This window comes from Sphaerodactylus townsendi, linkage group LG03, assembly GCF_021028975.2.
Source record: "Sphaerodactylus townsendi isolate TG3544 linkage group LG03, MPM_Stown_v2.3, whole genome shotgun sequence".
NCBI lineage: Eukaryota > Metazoa > Chordata > Lepidosauria > Squamata > Sphaerodactylidae > Sphaerodactylus > Sphaerodactylus townsendi.
The window spans coordinates 112,932,709-112,957,974 of NC_059427.1; the positions used below are offsets into that span (position 1 = coordinate 112,932,709).

The following is a 25,266-nucleotide window of genomic DNA, read 5'->3' on the forward strand; positions in this document are numbered from 1 at the left end:
GGTACAGTGAAATCTGAATCAAACTATACACAGATTCACTGACTCTGCATTTGTGGTGTGCCCTTATGGGGCATAAATGCTCAAATCTAATGACCAAGATCTGTATGGATGCAGTCAGGGGTCCATGTGTGATTTCATTTTCTTGGGGGCTGTCCTTATTCACATAGTGAGCTGGGCTTTTTTGCAAGCTGTTACAACCCACCTAAGTGCTTCTTCTGAAGACCATTCCCTCTGGTCACTCACTCATCATCACACTCCACTTGTGAAGTGGGAATCTGAGGGAATCAGGTAATTTCCTACTTCGGGGGGAGCGCTGCCATTGCAGCTGACTATGGGGCTGGATCCCCCTCACTATCCCGACCAGGTCTAAAGGTTTCTGAAGCAGCAGCCGGAGGGACCCTCAGTTCAGTGGCAACCGCTCTGCTCCTGTAGCGAACTGGTCCCAATTGTGGTTTTGCGGTGATAGGGCCCTAGACAGAGTTGATGGCTGAAATGACAGCAGTACAAATCTGGGGCATCATGTTCCCGGTGGAAAGAAGCACCTTTTCAACCTCGAGGGATGCCCGACTCCAGCAGGCACAGGCTACGCGAAGGTGGCCGGGGCTACTTTGTACGAAATTTTGCAGCCCTCCGGAAAGAGATCGTGTAACGCGATCCGCGTGCTTAAGCCAAGCAGGAACGGCCGGCGATCTGCAGGTAGCGCGGAGACAGAGAGGCCGGGGCCGCCGCCTTCCTTAGCGGCACCTGTCCGTGGCCGCGTTACCTCTCTTCCCCGCCCCACCTGGGCGAGTCGATCTGGCTCCCCGCGCTTCTCAAGCTCCAGCAGGTGCCACTTCTGAGCAGCAGCAGCAGCAACGCCTGGTCGCGCCGCGCCTCCAAAAACGCAACCTCCCCCCTCCGCTCGCACCCCCGGGCCGCAAAACCGGGCGGGCGGGCGGGCGAGGGAGGGAGGCGCCTGGCGCCGCACCTCCAAACTCCGCCACGAGCGCCATCGGCTGCCGCCCTACCCGCAGGACTGTCCGGCTGAGTTCCCGCGGCTGCCTCGCTCCGATGGAGAACTGAGGAGGAGGCGGGAAAAACAACGTGCCCTTCCTTCCCGGTGGCGGCGGCGGCAGCAGGATGCCCGGCGCCTGCCCCTCGCCATGAGCCCGGCCCGCTTCCCTCCGCCTCTCTGCCCAGCCCAGCCCTGCCCAGCCGGCAGTCGCGGGGGGCGGGCGGAGAGGCTCGGAGCGCCCAGGGAGGCGGCGGCGGCGGGCTCAGGTAGCCGAGGAGGAGGAGGAGGAACAGGCTGGCGGCGGCAGTCGGCGGAGGACGCGGTCGTCGCAGCAGCCGGGCCCCGATGGGCGAGCTGGAGGCAGGGGAGGAGGCGCTCGGGCCCGGCACGCAGTGCCCCCCGGACGACGCCCGCAGCTGCCAGCCCCACCACCCCCACGCCGGGTCCGGGCGGCGGCGCAGAGCGGTGCGAGCCCTGAGCAAGCTCGCCCGGCGCGTCCTGCAAACTTTGCGGGGGGCGCGGCAGAGGCGGCGGGAAAGCGCCGAGCCGGAGGACGACGAGGAGGGCGGCTTCAGGCGGCCTCCCGGGCCCGAGCGTGAGCGCGGCCAAGCGGGGGGCGGCGGGGGAGCGCGGCTCTCGGGCCCGCAGCCGGCGGCGGGCTCCGGGGACCCTCGCCCGCTCACGCCCGGCGCGCAGGGGCTCAAGAACCACGGCAACACGTGCTTCCTCAACGCCGTGGTGCAGTGCCTGAGCCACACCGAGCTGCTCGCCGCCTTCCTGCTGCTCGCCTTGCCCGACCAGCAAGGGCCACCACCACCACCCGGACCTGGATCCGGCACCGCCGGCGAGGTCACCCGGCACTTGGCGGCGCTGGTGCGAGCGCTGTGGACCCTCGAGTACACGCCGCAGGTCTCCGCCGATTTCAAGGTAGGGGCGGGAAGGCGGCAGCGAGGCGGCGGGCGGGGGGGGGGGGGAGGGAGGCCGAGGAATGGCCCGGCTCCCGCTGGCGCCACGCGGGGGACAGGACGGGTCTGGCGAGAAGGCGCAAGTCGGAAACGCTTCCCAGCCACCTGCAGCCGACCCCTGAAGTCGCCTGCAGGGTTGACCCGGAGCTTCGGCTGCCCCGTCAAGAACTGAGCCCTCTGGCCGGCAGTTAACTCCGCCAGACCCGACACAGAAACATGCCCAACGGCTCCGTGCCGACTCTAAGGTCAAGTCCTTCGCTGTCCTGGAGCCCAATAGCCGGCGTTAAGGGCACAACCCCATAGCCTTCTCCCCAGTCCCACCCTACTCTCTCCCCACTGCTTCCTATGCTTGTGCAGCAGCCTCGAGCTAGGAGGGGCACCGTGGGCTAGTTTGTTGTGATGAAGAAAGTAGGTGCTGCTGACAGCCGGCCTCATGGGGGCAAAACCAGAGTGGCTGAGCCGAAAAGTTCGGGGCCGAGTTGAAAAATATTACCAAAGTTGGGGGGAGGGGGGTTTGTTTTATATGACATCCAGTTCAGCTTGGAGGGTGGATCTGGGTTGATCCTAGGCACAGCATCCTGACCTACTTCATAGAAGTTACCCTGAGCAGTGTCTCATGTTAACTAAGACAGCTGGTCCTGTCATTGCATGTAGAGTTGCAAAGGGAAAAAAATAGCATATTGTGTCTTCAGGAAGTTGTGTTTTGTTTTGTTCTGGGGGAATAATAGAGAGGTATTTGCATGGAAGGGCCAAGGAGGGGATGGGTTCTAAGGGCATCCTGCCAGCTGCTTCACTCAATTCACCTCTCCCTTCTGACAAATGCCACGAAAGGGGGTGCACTGGAGAGGGAACTAGCAAGTTACATTTGTCTGGGAAGCCCTGCTGAACTCCGTGGCGCTCGACATTTGTACTGTGATTTGAAGCTGGGAATGAAATATTTATTGTTGAATAATTGTGGTGGAACGTCTTCCTGTCCCGAAAACTTCCTTTGCTAGTGTGACGGTCATGGAACTGAACATACCAGCAGGAGGGGAACAGAGATCAGAGGCTCTGGCTTGCCTTCTCTGACTCCTGCAGAGCTCTGTGCCAGCCTTGTTCTAGGGCAGTGGTGGCGAACCTTTGGCACTCCAGATGTTATGGACTACAATTCCCATCAGCCCCTGCCAGCATGGCCAATTGGCCATGCTGGCAGGGGCTGATGGGAATTGTAGTCCATAACATCTGGAGTGCCAAAGGTTCGCCATCACGGCGCTAGGGGGAAACACGATGCTTCTCATCAAGGGCTGTAGCCCAGGCAGAAGTGAAACACTTGCAGAGAACCTTCTCCCTGCTAAATTTTTTCCCACGTGTTGAGATAGGATCACAGCGCCACTGGGTCAGCCAGATGCAACATTCTATTTATGTAGTCCGTTGTTACTGCTGTTAGATAGATGCCTACTCCATAGGAGGGAAGAAAAATGTGGAGGAAAACTGAGATCTTACTTAGACTGAGTCTACGGCTGCTGTATGGAAAGAGTGTCAAGAGGGGAGGCCTTTCTCCTCAAGGGCATGATCACACATGTCCAGAATGACCAGAGGGGGAAAAAAGCATCGAGGGTGGGGGATCTGGGCACTGCTTTATCCTCCCTCTAGCTCACAACCAAAGTCAGGATATTTGGTAAGGTATGGAGGAGGGGCTGTACAGGGACCACTAGTAGGCCGAGTCTGGAGCATTGTTTTGCTGTGGCTTGCTAGAGTGTCTTGTTTACATTTCTGGAGCTAGTTGTCCTGAAGCAAAGGATGAGTGAGTGTGCATTGTAGACTTGAATATCAATGTTTGAAGTATAGGCCTCTCTTCCAAGAAGGCAGGGCTGTGACTATAACACTCAATTTCCGCTCTTTGGGGATTTACCAAAGAGTGTATTTCCTACAAAAGAGGAACTGTGGAAATCTAGGACATCTTCTAGACCAAGGGTTTCCACTTTCTTCTAATGTTTGAAGCTTTTAGCTGGTCCCTTTTGTTGATAGACAGGATTTTCTCAGTGGTGACACCTTTCCACTGCTGATCTTCCTATGCTGTCTTTCTGAGACTGTTTGAAGCACATGGCTTTGACAAATCTCATTTTACTAATTCAGTTTTGCTAGTGCCAAGACTGGAGGAGGGGGAATGGGGTAGAAAGGCTGTGACCTTGTAAATGCTGCATCTGCTGTCAAAGGTTAAATTGTTTCAGCTTTACCTGGATTTTTTTTTACCAGGTGAGAATGCCAGGTGGGTAGAAGATAATGAATTAGAGTCTGAAATTTTGCAGTATTTCATTTTGTGGCTTTTTCTGGGATCATAGACTTCGGGTTCTGCAAAGAAGAAATCTTCAAAGCAGAATATGAGGCAAATTAGAGCATCCGTGTCCTCATGTGGGTTCACGAGGCGGTAAATTTGCACGTCACAAAAATGTCACATTTTATGGGTAGCAGTTCTGTTTCAAAATACACGATGCAAACTTGGGGTCACTATCCACTCACCATAAGCCGCGGGGTCACCTCTTTAAAAGCCACGGGGGGTCCTGACGCCTCTACATCTCCGCGCTTACCGCGCCGGGCTGCCAGGGATTTAATTCTCCCAAATTCTTTGGCTGCCAAAATTAGGCTCCCGCCTAAACGGAAGAGCAACTTTTGAAAAACCTCGCGGGTGCCGCTGGGTTGTGAAATTCCGGCTGTTCGCGCTGGCGGCTGATTCGGCTGTGACGCCAGCTCACGGTAATCAGGGAACAGGAAAGCGCCATCTTGTTACGTGGGCGTGTCCCCGTCTAACAGTGCGCGTAGTGCTGACGTAGACACGTGGCGACATCCAGTCGAAGTCATGCCTTCACGTCTCAACTTGTTCAACGCCCGTGCCGAGCACATGGCAAATGTCGGCGCCGAGCGAATGAGGAAGTACAAGAGGCGTGCGTGCGAGCTGGCTTCTGCTTTCACTTCCAAACACTGCTGATGACGTGTCTCCACAGAAAGCGCAGCCAACGATTTACTGCTGACGTCAGCATGTGCCGACGTCTTAATAGAGGGCTGTTAGCGCCTCTTTGATGACGTTCGCACTCACGCTTGTGCAAACCTATCATAAACAACCTCTTCCCAGCCAATCACACTGGAGACCCGCCCTTGGCTGGCCGCCACTTTCTCGTAACTCATGACGCACACGTTCGACGGCCAATCGGAGCGCTCCATTCCCCTCATTGCAACGGAACTCCCGCTCTTTGCTGCCCGCGTTATTTCAAGAATTGCAAACGTGTGGGGAACAAATGTCTCCGTGGTCAGAAGCCACGGAGGCTTTTCATTGCGGGGTCGCAGCGGCATTGCAGTTTAGTGAGGTAAGTGGGTAGTGGCCCTTGCTTAAACTAATATAAACCAGGCACTTTTTCAGCCACTGGAGATTTTTGACAAGGAATATGGATATTGTAGAGAATTTGAAAGGCAGTGTTTGTGATAGCTGCTGGTGAAAAGACGCTGCAATATCAAGTGGTAACTTACAGGCATAAATGGCCACCCCAGATCTAACACTACAGAACTAAAAGAAATAACTGATATGTCATCCAGTAGCCACAAGTGCAGCTTTCAAAACATTTACTTATTCTGTCAAAGGCTTTCACGGCCGGATTCAACTGGTTGTGGTGGGTTTTCCGGGCTGTGTGGCCGTGTGGGCACAGCCTCTGATGTGGGATTTGGGAAGGGAGGGGTTGTGGGTCAGTAGTGGAGCATCTGCTCACCTGTGTGGCTGTGGTCTGGTGGATCCACCAGACCACGGCCACACAGCTCGGAAAACCACAACCAATTTACCTGTTCGTTTGTGGGTCATTAAATATTGAGTAACTGAGCAAGTGGACCAAGTCTGCTGGATTACTTTTTTTTTTTTGCTCATATCACAAGGACTAGAAACAAGCACAGTTCTGCATGTAGTTTTTCAGAACATTTCTGCAATCTTTCATTGGGCTGTTTTAAACTCCACTGTGACCTTAATGGGCTGCAGCAGGAAGACGGGTTTTTGTTTGTGTGTCCTGTTTGGGACATGGTTCGTGATGACCTGCTCAGTGAGTAGGATGCTAGCTCTTTGTGGTAGCTCCTTCTTGCCTCCTTACCTTTGCCACTTTGCTAGCTCCAGGTGAGGCAGCTGTAACAGAACTGCATCCTGCTACCTCTCTCCGTAGGTGAACAACTGCAGGGTGAAGTTGTCTTTGAGCCTTATGTTTATGCATTCACACTTATGGAGGATCTTTTGGAAAGTGTTGACCTTAGACACAGGACAGCCTGTGTTGATGAATCTGAAACATTTGGCATCATTCAGACCTCATCTTCGTCATAAGCTTTCCGTGTGGGCTTGTTTATCAGTCTCTGTCCCCTATCTACAGGGTGCAGATAAGACTGACCTTTCTTGCAGGGCTGTTGTTAAATCAAACTAAAATAATGTATATGAAGTACTTAGAACATTTTTATACATTTTGTGAATGGTAAGTAGATTTCTGTTCATTACGATCACAACCTCTCGCTGCTTCTCTTGAGAGAAACTATCTTGGAGCTGTCCCAGGACCACTAAGAACTACAGGAAGCCCCTGTTTCAGCATCTCCTGTGGATATGGAATGGTGAAATCAGTGACTGATGTATGCCATTGACCAAGCATGTCTGATCTAAGCTGGAATTCTGTATATAATTCTTAGTCATTCCCATTGAGAATCATGGGGTTTCTTTCCAAATAAATATGGAGAAAGGCATGCAGCAAGCACTGCTGTGCTGCCCACTGACAAATGTTACTTGTATTCATAAGCCGACCCACTGTCCTCCTTGGGCGCTCACCAGTATCTCATCGTATTTACTGGGGTGTGGGCATAGCCTCTGATATGGGATTTGGGAAGGAAGGGGTTGTGAGTCAGTGGTGGAGCGTCTGCGTGGCATGCAGAAGGTCCCAGGATTGATCCTTCACCTCTCCAGTTAAAAGTAACAGGTAACAGGTGATGAGAAAGACCTCAACCTGAGACTTTGGAGGGCCATTGCCAGCTTGAGTGGACGGTACTGACACGGATGGAGCAACAGTCTGATTCAGTAGAAGGCAGTTTCATGCATTCATATGAGAATTGTCAGGAAAGGATTTCATAAGGAACCAAATGTGAATATAAAACTTAGTAATTCCGTGCAACACTAGGAATTTTCCCAGTGCTGGAATTCTGGTTCAGGCTGGCCAATATCTCTGCCAAGCAACAAGCATATGGGGCACATTTTGTGTGAGTCTTTCAGATTTTCCCCCAGCTCCCTCCTCTAAAACCTCTCCATGCTTCATGGTTTAAGCTGCTGGGTGGGAGATCCCTTTGGTGCTCACACATTCTCAGTTTATTTATTGTGATGTTGCGTGGTGCTGTGTGCGATGAGGCTGTGTTTCTAGGAAACAGCGCAGCAAAAGACTCGGGGAGGGAGGCTGTGCAGAAAAGAGAGAAAGTGGATAAAATGTCTGTGGATAAAATGTCTGCGTCGGTGCCATCGCAGGCTATTTCACATTCCTATGGAACAGCATCTGCCTCCTTCAAGGACTATTTCAGTTTCTCTCATACAGTCCTGGGTTACAAAGAGTTTGGGAGCAAAACAACCACATTAAGTCACACACAGACCCACTGTTGTGTAGTCACTTGGGAACGGAATGCCTCAGGAACTGTGTTCGGTAACTGTATCCTGAGAACTGGCCTGGAAACACGAAGATCTCTTTTTCTGTTCTTTTTTCCCCATTCAACTTAGTCTCATTCTTGACTGGCAGGTAAAAAAGGGGTTTTCTGACTGCTGGCAGGGAAGGGGAGCACTGGCTGCTTAGCTAGTCTGTGCAGTGTGGACTCCCCTGGATTGTTTTTGCAACAGCCTTTTAATGCCTTAAAAGTACGGAGCTGGGTCTGATGTGTCACTTAAGAGTTCAGGACTCTTGCTGTGCAGCAAGATTTTAAAAACCATGGTATGGTAGGCATAAGAAGGCTAATGTCCTTCAGCTTTGCCAGTCTTGAGCTACATTCTCTGAGCCACACTGTACTCCTGAAATACTTGTTTCATTCAGTCCCTACAACATTGGTATGTGTTTTGGGAGTGGTAGCCTTGGAACAGGATGGGGACGGAGGCATATCTAGGGAAAATGGAGCACGGGACAAAATTAAGTTTTCTGCCCCTTTGCTCCATTTTCTCTAGATTTTCCACCCTCCCTGCTGCTACGCAAGCCTTGCCCCCCGCTCCCTTTGTGGGCCCTGGGGGGAGTCCCCACCCCTGCAGCAGGTTGCCAGCCCCCTGGGGGTGCCTGGAGATCTCTCTCCTGGGAAGGCTGCCACGGCTGGCAGCGGAAGGAGCTGGAAAGCCCATATGAAGGCCAGACCAACAAGATGCAGCTGACTGGCCCTCCTTACCTGGAGCCTTCATTTGGCCTGCATGGGGCTTCCTGCCCCTCTTCCCGATCTTCCCCTGCCCGAGCAGCAGCAATAGCACCAACCATGGTTCCTGGATCCACTCTCAGCCTGACCACATCCAACCCTGGCTTCGAGGGTAGGATACAGCCACGGCAGGGCAGGGAGCGGCCCTGAAGATGAGGCCAGGCCTGCTGAGCCGCTGGAGTCCCATCAGTGCCTCTGCCCCGGCGGTGGCAGTGTTTCAACCTGAGGCTCCTGCAGGACCTGCCTGCACTCTGTACATGCTTGAGGGAGCCCTGGATGTGGGGCTGCAGTGGGGGTGGGGACACGTCTGGTTCACCAGAAGAGTGCGTTGGCGCAGAAGAAGCTGCCCAAGCTGTGCAGCCGCCACTTCTGATCCGCTGCCGCCTCCAGCTCACTGCCACCTCCATCTTCCCTGCGTCGTCCTCTCACTCTGCTCCTCTTTTCCCCTCTCGCACTGGCGGCAGTGGCAGCGACCCTTCCTCCTCCTCCTCCTCTAACTGCTGCTGCTGCTTGGGGGCTGCCCACCCGGCCCCACACGGGGGCTGAGGTCTGGAGGGAGAGTGCTAAGTGGGGTGCCTCTCTGCTGGAGGGGTTATTTTGCGCCCCCCCATGTTTAAAAAGTGGCGCCTGGGGACATGTGACCCCACATGTCCCTCTGGCAGGTACACATCTGGGAGGGGATAGCTGTTATGGGCATGGAGTGTAGTTTTCATAATGTAGGGCTAGAGAGACCTGAGTTCAAATCTCTACTCTGTAATGAACGTTACTGGGTGACCTTGGGCCAGAGAGAGGAGGATATAGTGATTTGGGGTCATACTCTGTCTGTCATGAAGCACACAGGGTGATCTTGGACCAGATACCCTTTCTCAATGAAGCCTACCTCACAGAGTTGTGAGGATAAAATGGGGAGAAGAGAATCATAAAATAAATGGAAATCTTGAGTTGTGTGTGTGAATGAAATATATACAATACATAAGTTCCTACTTATTTTTTTCTACTTCTGATTACATTAAATGCATAATTTATTCCTTAGCATGTAAAATTGTACTATTTGACATATTCATGGTTTTTAAAATATTTACTCAAATATAGGGCATTTTGCCCCTGCAAAATACCCAATACTTGAGAGGGAGGAACGGACTGGTGCAACTGATGCTATTTTTGTTTTGGATTTTGTTTTGTTTTTTGCTGTCAGGTCACATGTGGCTTATGGTGACCCCTGGTGGGGTTTTCAAGGCAAGAGTCATTCAGAGGTGCTTTGGCATTGCTGGCCTCCACGTCACAGATGTGGTATTCCTTGGTGGTCTCCCATCCAGATACTTTCCAAAGCTGATGCTGCTTAGCTTCTGAGATCTGATTAGATCAGGCTAGCCTGAGGCTATCCAGGTCAGGGTATTTTACTTTAAGTACGTTATTCTGCAATTTTAGTATTCTGCATGATGTATTCTGGTTGTATTACCCACGGGTAATGGAGGAAAGTTCTGCAGATTACAGAAGTCCTAACCCCAACCCTTGGAAATAATTATTTATCGAAATATTTACAGTTTTCTTTTGTCACCATTGAGGACCCACATTGTCTTTATAACACTGATCTCCTCTGTTTCATCCTCTCAACAACTCTGTTAGGTAGATTAGGCTGAGAAAAAGGGACAGGGTCACCTTGTGAGTTTTCATGACAAAGTAGAGACTACTTTCAAACTTGGGTCTTCCAGGTCCAAACTAGACAGGGTAGTATCTGTGGGTTTAACACACAGCCGCTGCCATTTAACAATGCTGTAAGATAGGGCTTTCAGGGCAATCAGCTGAGGGGCTCTTGCTCCTCCCCTGAGGCTGAATGCAGCCATTTTGGCACTTGAAAAGGTGTGTTTGGTGGGGGGGAAACTAGAGTGCCGTAACCCATCATGCAGCAGCTCTGGTAGCATTTTAAAATCCCTTTAAAATGGTGTCATCCATGGGTCCAACCTACACACACTGTTGCTTCTAGCTTGGCTCCCAAATTCTAATTAGACACTATGTCCAGTATGCTACGCTTGGCTCTTACATGTTTACTTCACTACCTTCAAAGATTTTAGCTAGGATTTCACACATTTCTTCTTCAAAAAATTTCTTCTCAGCCATCAAGTGAGAAGAACTTCATTTGTCATTTGCTGGGTGTACAATCTATGTGTGTAAAGTGTTGCCAAGTCGCAGCCAACTTGTAGCAACCCCTGTTGGTGATTCAGCAAGTGATTCAGGAGGGGTATTTTGCTAGTGCCTTCCTCTGCAGAGTCTTCCTGTCAAGCACGAATGGGCTATACTATACTATTCCACGTCTCATGTTTGTTGGGCTCCTGAAGAATTGTGCCTTTCATAAAGCTCTGTTACCTATTTGTGGCATACAGTCCTGATATCCTTTCTTAAAGTTGTACTTCTGTTGGTGACGACTTGCTTCCCTATATCCCAGTATGTTTTCTCTTTGGTCCCTTCCACACATGCAGAATAATTCACTTTAAATCCACTTTCACAATTGTTTGCAAGTAAATTTTGCTATTACGCACAATAAAATCCAGCTGCAAAGTGTATTGAAAGTGGATTGAAATTGCATTATTCTGCATGTGTGGAAGGGGCCTTTGTGAAAATGCATTTCTTTCCCTAAATGGAACATTCATAGCTATTGTGACTGTTGTATGAATAGAAGTTATAATGTCATGGTCATGTATTCATTGTTACCTATAGTGTCCTTATTAAAAAGGGACGGAATTCTCAGTACATACCCATACATTTGTGTGAACATATTTATTGAAAAATAATCACAATGTCTGTAATGGCTATGGTTCCCGTCCATTATATATCCCCAGTGTCATCCTCTACAATATTTCGCCTTTTAAATTTTAATAATAAGAAGGTTATCCTATCCTGTGTATACTATTTAGTTCCAGGAATTTACATTAAAATATCACCTTGTTCTGAAAAGTTAGCTGTGCAAAACCAGTCCTTTCTCAAATGCACAACACCCCGTGGCATCTTTTTGGAAGGGAAGGAATTCACAAAAGAAAAACAGGGATCAGAAAGGGTTAGACCAGAGAGCTACACAGAGAGGAGTAGCAGCAGAAGAGACTTGGCCAGGAAGAGCAGAGTGACCTGCTGGTGTTCGTTTTGGAGGGCTTTTCTCAAAGCCACAGCTTTTAAAACAGTGTTATTTTAACAGGGGTTATCTCTTTTTCTCCTTGTAAGGCTGCTGAATCTGGAAGGTGGGGCTTAACAGGGGTTAACAGAGTTCATCTCTTGTTCCTCTTTGTCCTAAGAGGTGGGGCTTTTGTCCTGAGAGGTGGGGCTTTAATTCAGTCTCTGGAACCAGCGGAGAGGAGTAGCAGCAGTGGGAAGAAGACTTGGCCAGGAAGAGCAGAGTGACCTGCTGGTGTTCATTTTGGAGGGCTTTCCTGGCAGCGTGCGCAATTTTAATTTAACTTTTTTTTTTCTAAATTAATAAGGACATATTTGACAGATAGTACGTGCAGATAGCTCCAGGGGGGCAGTGACTAAAAGCTTAATATCTAAATATCTAAACAAATCAGATATGAAGGCAGAAAGCCAGCAGGGAGATGGGGGCTTTCCAGTGTTTTGCTCTGAGTGTCACATGTATGATTATCTGCCACTAGGACAGAAGTCGTGGGTGTGCCCTCGCTGCAATGAGCTCCTGGCACTCAAGGAACGTGTGCGTTCTCTTGAAGCCAAGGTGGCAAACCTGGAGAAGCTGAAAGAGGGAGAGAGGGTGACAGACGAGGCTTTCAGGGACCTAACAGCCGGGTCCCACTCCCAAGGTGACATCTCTTCAGATGTCATGGAGAATGAAGGCCTTGGGGATGGAGGGTGCCAGTCTGAGGTGGGGGAAGATGCTCCCTTAGATGGGATCCCTTCCTTAACTGGTGATCAGCTATCCTCTCGCACTGAGGATACCCCTCGGGGAGGTGGGGGGCTCCTTGTAGTGGGTGATTCGATCATTAGAAATGTAGAGAGTTGGGTTTGTGAGAGGCTGATGACCGCGATGGTGACTTGCCTGCCTGGTGCCGGTAAGGTTGCGGATGTCACGCCTTCGTCTAGATAGGCTTTTAGACAGTGCTGGGGTGGAGTCAGCAATTGTGGTCCACATTGGCACCAACGACATTGGGAAATGTAGCCGGGAGGTTCTGGAAGCTAAATTTAAGCTGCTAGGAAACAGGTTGAAGTCCAGGACCTCCAAGGTGGCATTCTCAGAAATGCTACACGTTCCACGCGCAGGGCGAGCCAGGGTAAAGCGGAGATACAGGGTCTCAAATGCGTGGATGAGAAGGGGGTGTGAGGCGGAGGGTTTCAGGTTTGTCAGGAACTGGGGAACCTTTTGGGACAAGGTAGGCCTGTACAAACGGACGGACTTCATCTTAACCAAAGAGGAACCAGGCTGCTGGCGCCAACATTAAAAAAAGGTGGCAGAACAGCTTTTAAACTGATCCCTGGGGAAAGCCGACAGGAGCTGAGGTGACTTCGGTTCGGAATACAGTATCTATGGGGATGCAGACAGAGAGGGAGGTTTTTCTAAATCAACCACATACAAGCGAGGAACATAGCAATGTGCATGTGACAAGGGATAGTGTCTACAAAAGACTTGAGGGTAAAGCACATAAATCCCAGGTTAAGGACAGAGACAGGGTATACAGGTGTCTCTATGCTAATAGTAGAAGCATTCGGACCTAAAATGGGGGAGCTAGAGTACAGAGTTTTGAAGGAGGACTTTGATATAGTGGGCATTACAGAGACATGGTGGAATGAGGAGAACCAGTGGGATGCTGTTATACCAGGCTACAGGCTCTATAGGAAGGATAGGACAGGGCGCATTGGGGTGGAGTTGCCCTTTACATCAAAGAGAGCATAGCATCACATAAAATAGACAATGCAAGGGGAGCTGGTTCCCCTACAGAATCACTGTGGATATCAATACCAGGTGTGAAGGACAGTTTAATATTAGGAATATATTATCGCCCCCCTGACCAAAGTGCACAAGAGGATTCTGAGATGGAAAAAGAAATTAGAGAGGCCAACAAAACAAAAATGTAGTGGTAATGGGTGATTTTAACTATCCCCATATAAACTGGAAAAATGCATGTTCAGGTCATAGTAAGGAGAGAGCATTCCTGGATATGCTAAATGACTGTGGCTTAGAGCAGATGGTTGTGGAACCAACCAGGGGAGAGGTGATCCTAGATCTAATTCTATGTGGGACCCAGGACCTGGTGCAGGAAGTCAGTGTTGTTGAGCCGATAGGGAACAGCGACCACAATGCTGTCAGATTCAGTATCTCAGCATGCGAACAAGTGGCAACTACTAATGTAGTTACATTCGCCTTCAGAAAGGGAAATTTCTCAAAGATGAGGGGGGGATAGTGCGCAGGAAGCTGAAAGGGAAAATCAAGAGAGTCAAAACTGTCCAGGATGCTTGGAGGTTATTTAAAAACACAGTAATAAAAGCTCAGCTGGAATGTGTTCCACAGGTTAGAAAAGGCAGCACCCAGTCCAAAAGAAAGCCACCATGGTTAACAAGAGAGGTTGAGGAAATTATCAGAAAAAAGAAAATGTCTTTTAGAAAATGGAAGTCCAGTTTGGCTGATGAAGAATATGAGAGGGAACACAAATGGTGGCAAAAGAGAAGCAAGTTAGCTGTAAGGGAGGCAAAAAAGGATTATGAGGAACGCATGGCTATGAACATCAAGACCAGCAACAAACAGTTCTTCAAGTACATCAAAAGCAGGAAGCCAGCTAGGGAAGCGGTAGGCCCGTTAGATGACAAAGGAACAAAGGGTGTGCTAAAAGATGGCAGGGAGATTGCAGAGAAGCTGAATGAATTCTTTGCATCTGTCTTCACCCAAGAGGAGGTGAGGAACATTCCTGCACCTGAACCAAGCTTCTTAGGAGGCGAATCCGAGGAACTAGCGAAGATAGTGGTAGACAAGGAAGAAGTTCTGGCAGCCATTGATAAACTAAATGTTACCAAATCCCCTGGCCCAGATTGCATTCACCCAAGAGTTCTTAAAGAGCTCAAGCATGAAATTGCTGATCTTCTCACTTTAATATGCAACTTATCCCTGAAATCAGGCTCCATCCCTGAAGACTGGAAGATGGCCAATGTCACACCAATCTTTAAGAAAGGATCTAGGGTGGACCCGGGAAATTACAGGCCAGTCAGTTTGACATCTGTTCCTGGTAAATTAGTAGAATCTATCATTAAAGATAAAATTATAAGACATGTAGAAAAGCAAGACCTGCTGAGAAAGAGTCAGCATGGCTTTTGCAGAGGCAAATCCTGTCTTACAAACTTACTAGAGTTCTTTGAGGGTGTAAACAGGCATGTGGACAGGGGTGAACCGGTGGACATTGTCTACTTGGATTTCCAAAAGGCTTTTGACAAAGTTCCTCACCAGAGACTGTTGAGAAAACTCAGCAATGAAGGAATAAGAGGGGAAGTCCTCCTATGGATTAAAACTGGTTGAGAAACAGGAAACAAAGAGTGGGTGTAAATGGGAAGTTCTCACAATGGAGAGATGTCGGGAGTGGTGTCCCCAAGGATCCGCTTTTGGGACCAGTGCTCTTTAACCTATTCATAAAATGACCTTGGAAGTAGAGTTGGGTAGCGTGGTGGCCAAGTTTGCAGATGATACCAAATTATGTAGGGTGGTGGAGAACCTACAAAGGATTGCTAAAGAGCTCCAAGCTGACCTTGGATAAATTAGATGAGTGGGGCCTCAGAAATGGCAAAATGCAGTTCAATGTTCGCAGCTCAAAATGTAAAGTGATGCACATAGGGGCAAAAAAATCCAAACTTCTACATACATCGCTTACAGGGGTCAAGTGCTATCAGTCAGCAGACCAGGAAAGGGATTTAGGCTGCCTCTAGTTGATAGTTCCATGGGAATGTCAACTCAATGCATGGCAGCTGTGAAAAAGGCAAAACTCCTATGCTGTGGAGATCATTAGGAAAAGGAATCTGAGAAATAAAACTGCAAAGATTGTCATGCCCTTATATAAAGCAGTGAATGCGACCGCACTTGGAGTACTGTGTCCAGTTCATGTCGCCAGCCAGATCTCAAAAAAAAGGATATTGAAGAGATAGAAAAAGTGCAGAGAAGTGGGCAAATAAGGGATGATTGAGGGACTGGAGCACCTTCTCTATGAGGGAGAGGCTGCAGCTGTTTGGGACTCTTTTTTAGTTTGGAGAGGAGGCGGCTGAGGGGGGGATATGGATTGGGAAGTCTACAAAATTATGCATGGGGTAGAAAATGTTGACAGAGAGACATTTTTCTCTCTTTCTCACAATACTAGAACCAGGGGACATTCATTGAAAATTCTGGGGGGAAGAATTAGGACTAATAAAAGGAAACACTTCTTCACGCAACGTGTGATTGGTGTTTGGAATATGCTGCCAAGCTGTGGGAGGTGCAGTGATGGCCACTAACCTGGATAGCTTTAAAAGGGGCTTGGACAGATTTATGGAGGAGAAGTTGATTTATGGCTACCAATCTTGATCCTCCTTGATCTGAGATTGCAAATGCCTTAACAGACCAGGTGATCGGGAGCAACAGCCGTGATGAAGAGCCATTGCATCTTCCACATCCTACATGTGAGCTCCCAAAGGCACCTGGTGGGCCACTGCGAGTAGCAGAGAGCTGGACTAGATGGACTTTGGTCTGATCCAGCTGGCTTGTTCTTATGTTCTTATGGGATCCAGCAGGTTCTCACAGGTTCCCAAGAGTAGGTTACTAATTATTCGTGTGTGCCGAGAGGGGGTTACTAATTGGTGATTTTGCCACGTGATTTTTGCCTTAGTTACGCCTCTCCTCTCAGCAGTAGTGCGCAGAACTTGAAGCAGTCTAGCAGGAGGTGCACCAGCGTGCGTGGCAGCCTGCACCTGCATGCATCCTTGCCACAACCCCGCCCAGGAATGCCCCGCCCCCGGAATGCCCGGCCATACCCCCATCATGCCCCGCCCAGTCCCATTGGTGCTACGCCACAGTTTGAATCCCACCACCATGGGAATCTGTTACTAAAATTTTTGGATCCCACCACTGGGTTAGACACTCCATCCCCCATGTTATTTCTCTGTGCTAAAATACCCTCTCATTTGCAAAATTGGTCTTAGGAGTTTTGTATACAGACATGTGCTCTTGAGGCCCAATGTATGTGGGGCTTGATCTTGGACAAATCTGGAAAATAGAGTTTTGTGCCATAGGAGTCTTTCCTCTAATGTCTGAAGCATCTGTTTTCTATTCACTGATGGGTGTTGGGAAGTTCTGTTCTCTTTCCGGGACATTGTGGTAACAGGGAAAATACAAATGGTTATACCCAGGGATAGGGGAGGTGCTGACTGTCTGGATCCATTCTTTTTCTTTCAGTTGCCACTGTGAGTGGCAGGCAGATCTTCTCTGGTCCATTTTGACTATGCTTTGTAGAGTCCTACAATTGCTATTGAGCCGATCAGGGTTAGATGCCTGGACGGTTCTTCTTCAATCAGTCCAAAGGGCCTGTTGATTTGATCTGAGATTGTTCAGCTCATGTTTATTTATTGCCCACATTTCTGCGGTGCTCATTCCAGTAATATTACATTCCTACCTTGCTGCTGCCTCCACTGCCTCTGACCTTTCTTTTCATTCTCCTGACAGATCCTTGATCAGCAATAAATGAAGGGAGGGGGATAAGAAATAAAGCCCACAGCAAGCATTCAGATTCTAGATGAAGGAAACAGACATTTCAACTCAATCCCAGAACTGATTACCTGAAAGTATCTAAACCTTAGATCAGTTATTTTCACGGATCAACATCACTAAATTGGCTTAAACCCTCATTCTTTGGTTTAGTCACCAGGCAGAATAAGAACTTAAGGCAAAAGTCCATCTACGTTGTCATTCAGTGTTTCCTCTGCAATTATACCCCTGCAATGGAGATATGTAGTTTTTAATTCATTTCTGCCTCTCCCTTCCATCCTACGCAAGATCCCCATAGTAGTTTACAACAGCCAAAAACTGCAGATAAAACCAGCAAAAAACAAAACAAAAACACACAAGTCAGTAGAATCAAAGACAGAGAAAAACATTTAGTTCATTTCATCCTGTCTTTCCCTCAAGGAATTCATGACAGCATATGCCTTACCGCCTCCATTTTATCCTCCCAACAATACTTTGAGGTATGTTAGCCTGAAGGAGAGAGTGGTTGACCCAAAGCCGCACAGCAAGCTTCCATGCAGAGCAGAAATTCGAATTTGTCCCTCCCCCAGTCTGACATGGGGAGGGGTTGTATCTCATTGAGGGATCAACTACTTTTATGTACAAGGCCTCACATTAAATCTCCAGTACCTTTATTTTTAAAGAAATGATCACATAGTAGATGACATGAAATATGTCTGTCTGAGACCTTAGAGAGCTGCTGCCTGTCAGAGCAGACAATAGTGACCATTATGGAATTAGTATAGTGGTTTTTTTTAAGTATAATTCACTCTGATCACTTCACCATGTTGACTGGCTGCTGAGGACAAGGCATAATTTGAACTGAGCAACAGGCACAGTGGGTCAGATAGTCATCCACCAGTCATCCTAGCCATTACAGTGTACTTCTTTTCAAAGAGACTGCGTTGAGTCCCTGAGCCCTAGTGCTGCCTGGCGTGCTCCACAGCAGGGTCTAGAGAGCCCTTCTTTCAGCCTCAGACAGGGCTTCTGGGCATTGCTCTGATTTTCCAGTCCTTTTCCCATGGCTAGCAGGTTTTGAGATGGGCCACAGGTATGTGGGTACATCCTCCCTGACTGTCCAGGCCCTCACCCTTTTTATTTCCTTCCCCCACTCTGGGTTCCATCCCCAGCCCTTCCCCCTGGTACTTCCTTCAAGCCTTTAGGGGCCCTCAATGAGCCAAACTGCCCTTTGCCTTCCTTCCTGGCCAGGCTGGGCCCTGCCTCCTCCCTGTTACTTCTCCAGGTGGGTGGAGGTCTCAGCAGGGCTTCTGCTGTGGCAGGGTTACTGGTGTGGTGTCGGGTTCAGCCTGGATGCTGCTTAGCCCATCTCTCTAGCTAGTGGGGTTGGGCAGCCTGCTGTGTGGTCCGGTGATGTCTGCCAGCCACTGAGGGGTCCAGGGCTGTCTGCTGGGCCTGGTCAGCCACCCAGGGCTCTCCTGCCACGGCGTGGTCTTTGCAGTGCTGGCAGTCACTGGCCCTGGGAGGGCTTCTTCCTCTGGGCTGTGCTGTTGGGCCTGTTCACTGCTATCACCCACAGCCCCTTGCACCTCTGTGAATGGGGTAAGTCTTCCTCCTGAGGCTTCTCCTTGGCCATCTGGGCCTTCTCCCGGCATGGTCAGGTGTCCAAGGGCTTTGCTCCCATCCAGACTTTCTGAAATCAATAAAGTCCCTAACAAAGAGAGGGCCAGGCAGAGCTGCTCTGTCAGGGCATTTCCAAATTGTAGTACTGCTGTAGGAAAAGCCCTCTAGTGATTACCCATCATCTGTCTGGCAGATGATAGAGAGCTTCTTAAGATCATAGTGAAGGGTTTCTCAAGATCATGCTTCAGTGCCCGAACAGATCAGTGTGGGATCTTGCAGTCCTTCAAATACTCTGGAACCAGGTGCTTTAGGGCTTGAAAGGCAAAAAAACAAAACAAAAAACCCCAGCACTTGGGATTGGGCTAAGAAACTAATTGACAGCAAGTACAGATGAAACAAGATAGGAGATGTTGATGCTGGCAGCTTGCCCCTACCAACAATCTGACAGTTACATTTTGGACCAGCTACAGTTTCCATTCAATCTTCAAAGGCAGTGCCACATAGATCATGTTAAATTAGCCTGTTTTGTAAGCTGGCAAAGCAAAAACACCAGTTTGAACCTGGTAAACAAGCCACCACCACAACCCAGTCGATCTACAAACAGCTATGAATCCATTGGCAATCCCAAGGTGTAGACCTGAGTTTTCAGGGTTAATGCTATTCTGTATATTAATGTTGGTATTCTAGTGGCCCAAGCATGGCCATTTTAAACACTTGTCAGGTCTGCTAGAGCCAGACATTAAGCCATGAACCTGTTAGATCTGATAATCTATGTATATTTTATACAGATTTCACATCTATCCATTTTAACTGTTAGGCAGATATTATTTCCAGAAACTTAACTTCTACAGGGAAAGTGACTTTCCATCAACGATTCAATTATAAATCTCCAATCAACTTGAAATATAGCCAAAACCCATTTGCTATAATTCAGATCCCTCTGACTCCAAAGGTTACCTCTATACATTATACCTGGAACTTTTCTGTTGGGTGAAACCAATGAATGGGATGTTCCTTTCAGTGTCCTGCGCTTCAGTGTTCATCTGTGGAGACACAATACCAAAAGAAAAAGAACAGAAAAATGCTGCCCACTCTATACCATAACATGCCAACAGTCAGTTGGTAAGTGACAGTTATTCAAGATTTCCAGAGCTTTGCCTCTGGAGAAACAGGTTTTTTTCCTCCTATTTCTTATTTCACATTTAAATACTTTCAACAGAACTTCTTTTGGTCAAATCCTGACTGAGATGGTAGATGGCTGGCATTGGCCAAACGTTTACATTTCATACATCTGATTCTACACAAGTGAAGCTTTTCCTACTATTTTTTTTTCATGCCAGGAAAAGCTTAACTTTTATGGCTGAACTATTTATATATTTTATTCAACTTATACCCTACCTTTCTGGGGGCTTGAAGCATAATAAAATAATCAATCAATAGATATACACTTAAAAACCACACAGTTAAAGCAATATCCCACTCTAATACATTGCAGTGCATGATGGTGCCCTAAACTACATCCTATTCCATGAAGAGGAGTGTCACCAATATGGTGATGACAGACAGAAGAGACCACCAGTCAAACAAGATTTAATCAATCCAGAGGATGGAAACAGAAAAATGGGGGGGGGGGAATGCTTCACAATTGCTAAAAGAGCAGGAGCAGGGCCATTAAGAAAAAAAATTGGTGATTCTAGATTAATTACATACACCCCTCTGCAATTTTTTAAAAGATGGGGAATATCAGGTTGAAATTTTTTAGAAACACAGAAAATAATTTTAGTAGGGATCGTTTTTCCATCACTGAAATTAAACCTGTCTTTGCACAGAGTTTGTAGTCTCTGTTCTAGTGTGAAGCAGATTAATTATCCACCCCATCTTTCTTTGGAATTATGCACAGTGGCGATTTCTGAGGATTGCTGCTCACTCCTTTCTGATACATGGAGTTGGCCAGAGTGGCTGCTAAGAATGCCACTTTATTAGGGTAACATTCCTAAGCAATCCCATATTTAATTTGTGTTTAATAATATCGTTATTATGTAGCCATAAGCCATAAGGCTTCAATGATGAGCTACCTGCTGAGGTTTTACTACATATTACTGATCAGTACCTGGAGGGAAGATCTGTTAATCCACAGCATGCTATGAAGAACTGTTACTAATCAAGTTCTTGTTAACGTTTAATTGCTCTTCGACATCGAACGAACATGGACAAAGACCTTTGCTTGAAGCAGGAGCAGGTGTGCCTTCCACTGCCCTTCTTATATGGCCTGGGCCTGGGAATTTGGCAGCAGGATATGACTGGGGTTGAGTGGAGACATGACATCCAAGTCTACATGAACGAAGGACCCTCAGATGTTTCTTTCTATTGTGCCAAGGGATCTCTCAGGAGAAAAGCCCATCTGGTGTGGCTGCTTCCATTTTGCCAGTTGTGATAACATTGCCACAGTGTAGATCCTGTCTGAGATTTTTGCTTCTTGAGATGAAAAATCTCAATCGGTTCCTCTTCCTTCTCCCTGGAACTGGTGGTCCATACATACTGCAGAGTGACAAGATCAAATATTGAGTAGATGCCGCTCCTCCCCCACTTTACTTAAAGGCAGTGCAGACTCACTCCGATTACACTCAACTTTCTCCTGGAAAGTCATCACAGAGCCAAACAAAATGCCAATCAGTTAGCACCCAAGAAACCCAATGCATGCTGACATTTCTATCACCACCAACACCTTAAACCCCTGAGCTTGAGTCTTTCTTTCTGCAGCTTGCTTCTTTTGACTTGTAAACAGATTGTAGCAGGAGGGATCGTTTGCTGTTCTTTAAAAGGTTCCAGAGTCTGTCACATGAGGAGAGTCTTCATTTGGCTCAGTTTGCAAGGCTGAGAAAAGCAATATTTGTGCAATTCTGTCTCCTACCCAAGTATTAAGGGGGCAGAAACCCTGTTCATTATTGCATGTGGCCAGCCAATCTGAATCCTAGTCTAAAACTGTGGTAAGGTCCTAGTCTAAAACTCCCCTTTTCTCAACTTGCATGCCACCCCTCACTTCCTCCCTTTCCCTTGCATGCCACCCCACCCTCCCCTCTCCCTCCCTCCGCTAGGGTGGGTGGGCCAGGTCCAGATGCCGGGCCCCCTCCCCTTTTCTCAACTTGCATGCCACCCCTCACTTCCTCCCTTTCCCTTGCATGCCACCCCACCCCACCCCACCCTCCCCTATCCCTCCCTCCGCTAGGGTGGGTGGACCAGGTCCAGATGCTGGGCCCCCTCCCCTTTCCTCCACTTGCATGCCACCCCTCACTCCCTCCCTTTCCCTTGCATGCCACCCCTCCCTCCCCTCTCCCTCCCTCTGCTAGGGTGGGTGGGCCAGGTCCAGATGCCGGGCCCCCTCCCCTTTCCTCCAAACCTACGCTGCAGTAGGGGTGTCCAACTCTGGTCCTCCAAATGCTCATGGGCCAAACACCTTAGCTCCATACCACGGATGATACCCCCCCCCCCCCGGCAGCTGCAGCAAATGAATGCTGCATTTGGGGTATGCCTTGTGCTGGCTTTTAAAAATATCTTTGCATTCATTCATTCATTCTGATGTTACTGGAGATCAGATAGATCTGAAAATGTCTCGTTCTGCTGCACTAGAATTGTTCTGATCCTGCTGTTGATGTCTGATGAGAATTTTCCATCCTCTGCTGTCAAATCAGGTCTTGGAGCAGGAAATCAGTTTGCTGGTTTGGTGGTATCTGGGATTGCTGGTAATTGCACTGCATGGATGGCAAAGTCATTGCCATTCAAAGATACAAATATAATCAGAAGGGTGAGTGGAAGAGCAGAGCTGCAGCTGTTCTGGACTTTCCAAACAAGAGAATGGTAAATCTAAAGATTATTTGCTGTCCTTCTGTCGCCTGCACTTCCTCTGCAGGTGTAGCTGTATGTGGCACAGCTCTTCACTGTCCTGGAGTTCTGGGTCATTGGCTGGCTACCCAATCCTATTCTTCCAACTATGGAAATGTGATTGTTTGGCCTCTGAGCCACCTGATGGCATGTCATAGTTTAAGGCTTGGCCCTGAACAATAATGCGTAAGAGTCTGTTGCAGCAATTAATCTGTTTAACTACCCCTGTGCCCCCCCCCCCCCCCCCCCCCAGTGCTTTAGGGAGGAGTCAAAGCCACAGTCTTTCCTGGAAAGATGCTGTCATCTGTCTGTCTTCTTTCTCTGTTGTTGTCTGCGAGGGAATGAGGAGCCTGCCAAGATGAAGGGACCTAAGTAGATCTGAGAAGGCTGCAAGTCAGCTGTGAGGAGACAGGGATGAAACTGGGAACTGAAAAGACAAGAGGACATGAGTGATATGTGTCTCCCACCTTGTGTTTCTCCAGCCCTTCCTCCCTACAACACAATGTTGATGTTGGGTTGATTTGACACAGCTGTGAGGTAGTCAGAGCCACAGCAAGCTGCTGTTGCCCTTTTCCCTCAGTCAGTTGTTGTGTGATTTCTCATAAAGATGTTCAAAAATTATCTAAAGCTAAAAGCTGATCTGAAACAGTGGTCATGACTTCTAGGAGTCAGGAGAAACCATTCTGTATCTCACACCCACCAATCTGACCTTACCCCCTTGTAGATCTTAGCTGTAGTCATTGTGGGAAGGAAATTAACAGAGTACTGAACTTAGAACTACTTAGAACTACTAAGGAGCAGCAGTGGCATAGTTGGTTAAGAGCAGGTGCATTCTAATCTGGAGGAACCGGGTTTGATTCCCAGCTCTGCCGCCTGAGCTGTGGAGGCTTATCTGGGGAATTCAGATTAGCCTGTGCACTCCCACACATGCCAGCTGGGTGACCTTGGGCTAGTCACAGCTTTTCGGAGCTCTTTCAGCCCCACCTACCTCACAGGGTGTTTGTTGTGAGGGGGGAAGGGCAAGGAGATTGCAAGACCCTTTGAGTCTCCTACAGGAGAGGAAGGGGGGATATAAATCCAAACTCCTCCTCCTCCTCCTCCCTCCTCCTCCTCCTCCTCCTCCAGGGCTTTGTCCCATGAAGCTTACTGGTGACCTAGGGCCAGTGACTTTCTCACAGGCTAACCAATTCAGCAGGGCTGTTGTGAGGCTACTAAGAAATGGAAGAGGAAACCACATGAGATGGGAGAGGAAACCAAAGAGATGGAAGAGGAAACCACATTCAATGCCTTCTGTTCCTCAGAGAAAGTTCGAGATACACACCCAGTAAAAACAGAAGCACAGAAGTGGGCATCCTGACACAGGAGAGATTGTATTTTGCAGAATGGCAGTTTCTCCTTTATACCCTTCCCCCACATGCACTCTGCTGTTAAAAAGCTGCCCCCTTATTGCTGCTCTGGGGTAGCTCAAAAATCCTGTGAGTATCAAGGAGCAGCCTGATTTTCACTCAGTAAATACTCCACTGGTTCCATGTGTCTGATTTCACTTCTGTGAAGCTGTTGTGGTTATGTGGCACTTCCATATCTGGTTCCTTGCCAGTATACCTGCATTCCAACACAGCTGGCTGTGTGCCCTGTCTGGCACAATCTCTCCCCCACGCCCCTCCCCCACCGCCACACTTGGCATAGATTCTGTTTTCTTTTTCGTGCACGCCTTTGCTGCCTATTGCCAGGCACTTCGCATTCCCATCTCAACATTCTGATCACCTGACTTACAGAAGCATAGCAGCTATAGTTAGGGACTGACTTGTCCCGGAGATGGAGCTTGTAGGAGAGGATAGCACAGAGGGATGAAAAATAGTGGGCGTGTACCTTTTGGGGAGAGATACATAAGGAACAGAAGTGCTTCAAATTTAACCACGGGGCTGGAAAAAGGCAGTATACCTCTGATTACCAGCTGCTGGAACCAAGCATTGAGGGATGCCCATTAATTTCATAATGTCATATCCTGTTGGTAAGTTTCCCAGAGGCAACTGGCTAGTATCTGTGGGGAAAAGAAGAATGCTGGACTAGAGATCCCTTTTGTCTGATTCAGCAAGGTGATCTCTCTCTCTCACTATCTCTTTTAGAAAGGTGATTCCAGTCTATGATTAGGGCACTGCACTTTGTAGATTTAGTTGGTCACAACTATGTCATGTACATTTGAGGTTAGCTGCGCGTGGGTGTGTCTCAGGTTCCCATCTGCAGAGGAAAAATCTGCAGACTGGAATTTGGGGAGAGAGAGAAGCAGGGTGAGGGTGGGGAGGACTGGAATATCCCTGGTTGTCAGGCACGCAGGCAGCTCTGCCTTAGAAGAGCAGCTCTGCCTTAGAAGAGCAGTCAACAAATACTCAGCTGGTTGCTGCTTCCCTCCCACCTCAGACAACCTCTGAGTCTTTAAGCACTGCACACTAAGACAAAATCTCTAAAGTGCAGCCTTTCCTTGCATTAAGGTTGCCAACCTCCAGGTGGTGGCTGGAGGCTTTCACTATTTCAACTAATCTCCAGGTGACAGAGATCAGTTCACCTATAGAAAATTACTGCTTTGGGAGGTAAACTATGTGGCATTATAACCCCATTGTCCTCCACTCCCTATACCCTGCTCTTCTCAGACTCCACTCCTAAAATCTCCAGGTATTTCCCGGTCTGGAGCTGCCAATCCTACA

At 48.5% G+C, this 25,266-nt stretch overlaps 1 protein-coding gene across 1 annotated transcript in view; it reads left to right on the top strand.

The window, feature by feature from the left end:
• The first annotated feature begins 716 nt into the window (after positions 1 to 716).
• Positions 717 to 25,266, top strand: part of USP43 (ubiquitin specific peptidase 43) — a 139,628-nt gene continuing 115,078 nt past the window's right edge. The window contains exon 1 of the mRNA XM_048487400.1: positions 717 to 1,921. Coding sequence (XP_048343357.1) covers positions 1,340 to 1,921 — 582 coding nt within the window. The 5' untranslated portion in view covers positions 717 to 1,339. The remainder of the gene's footprint in view (positions 1,922 to 25,266) is intronic.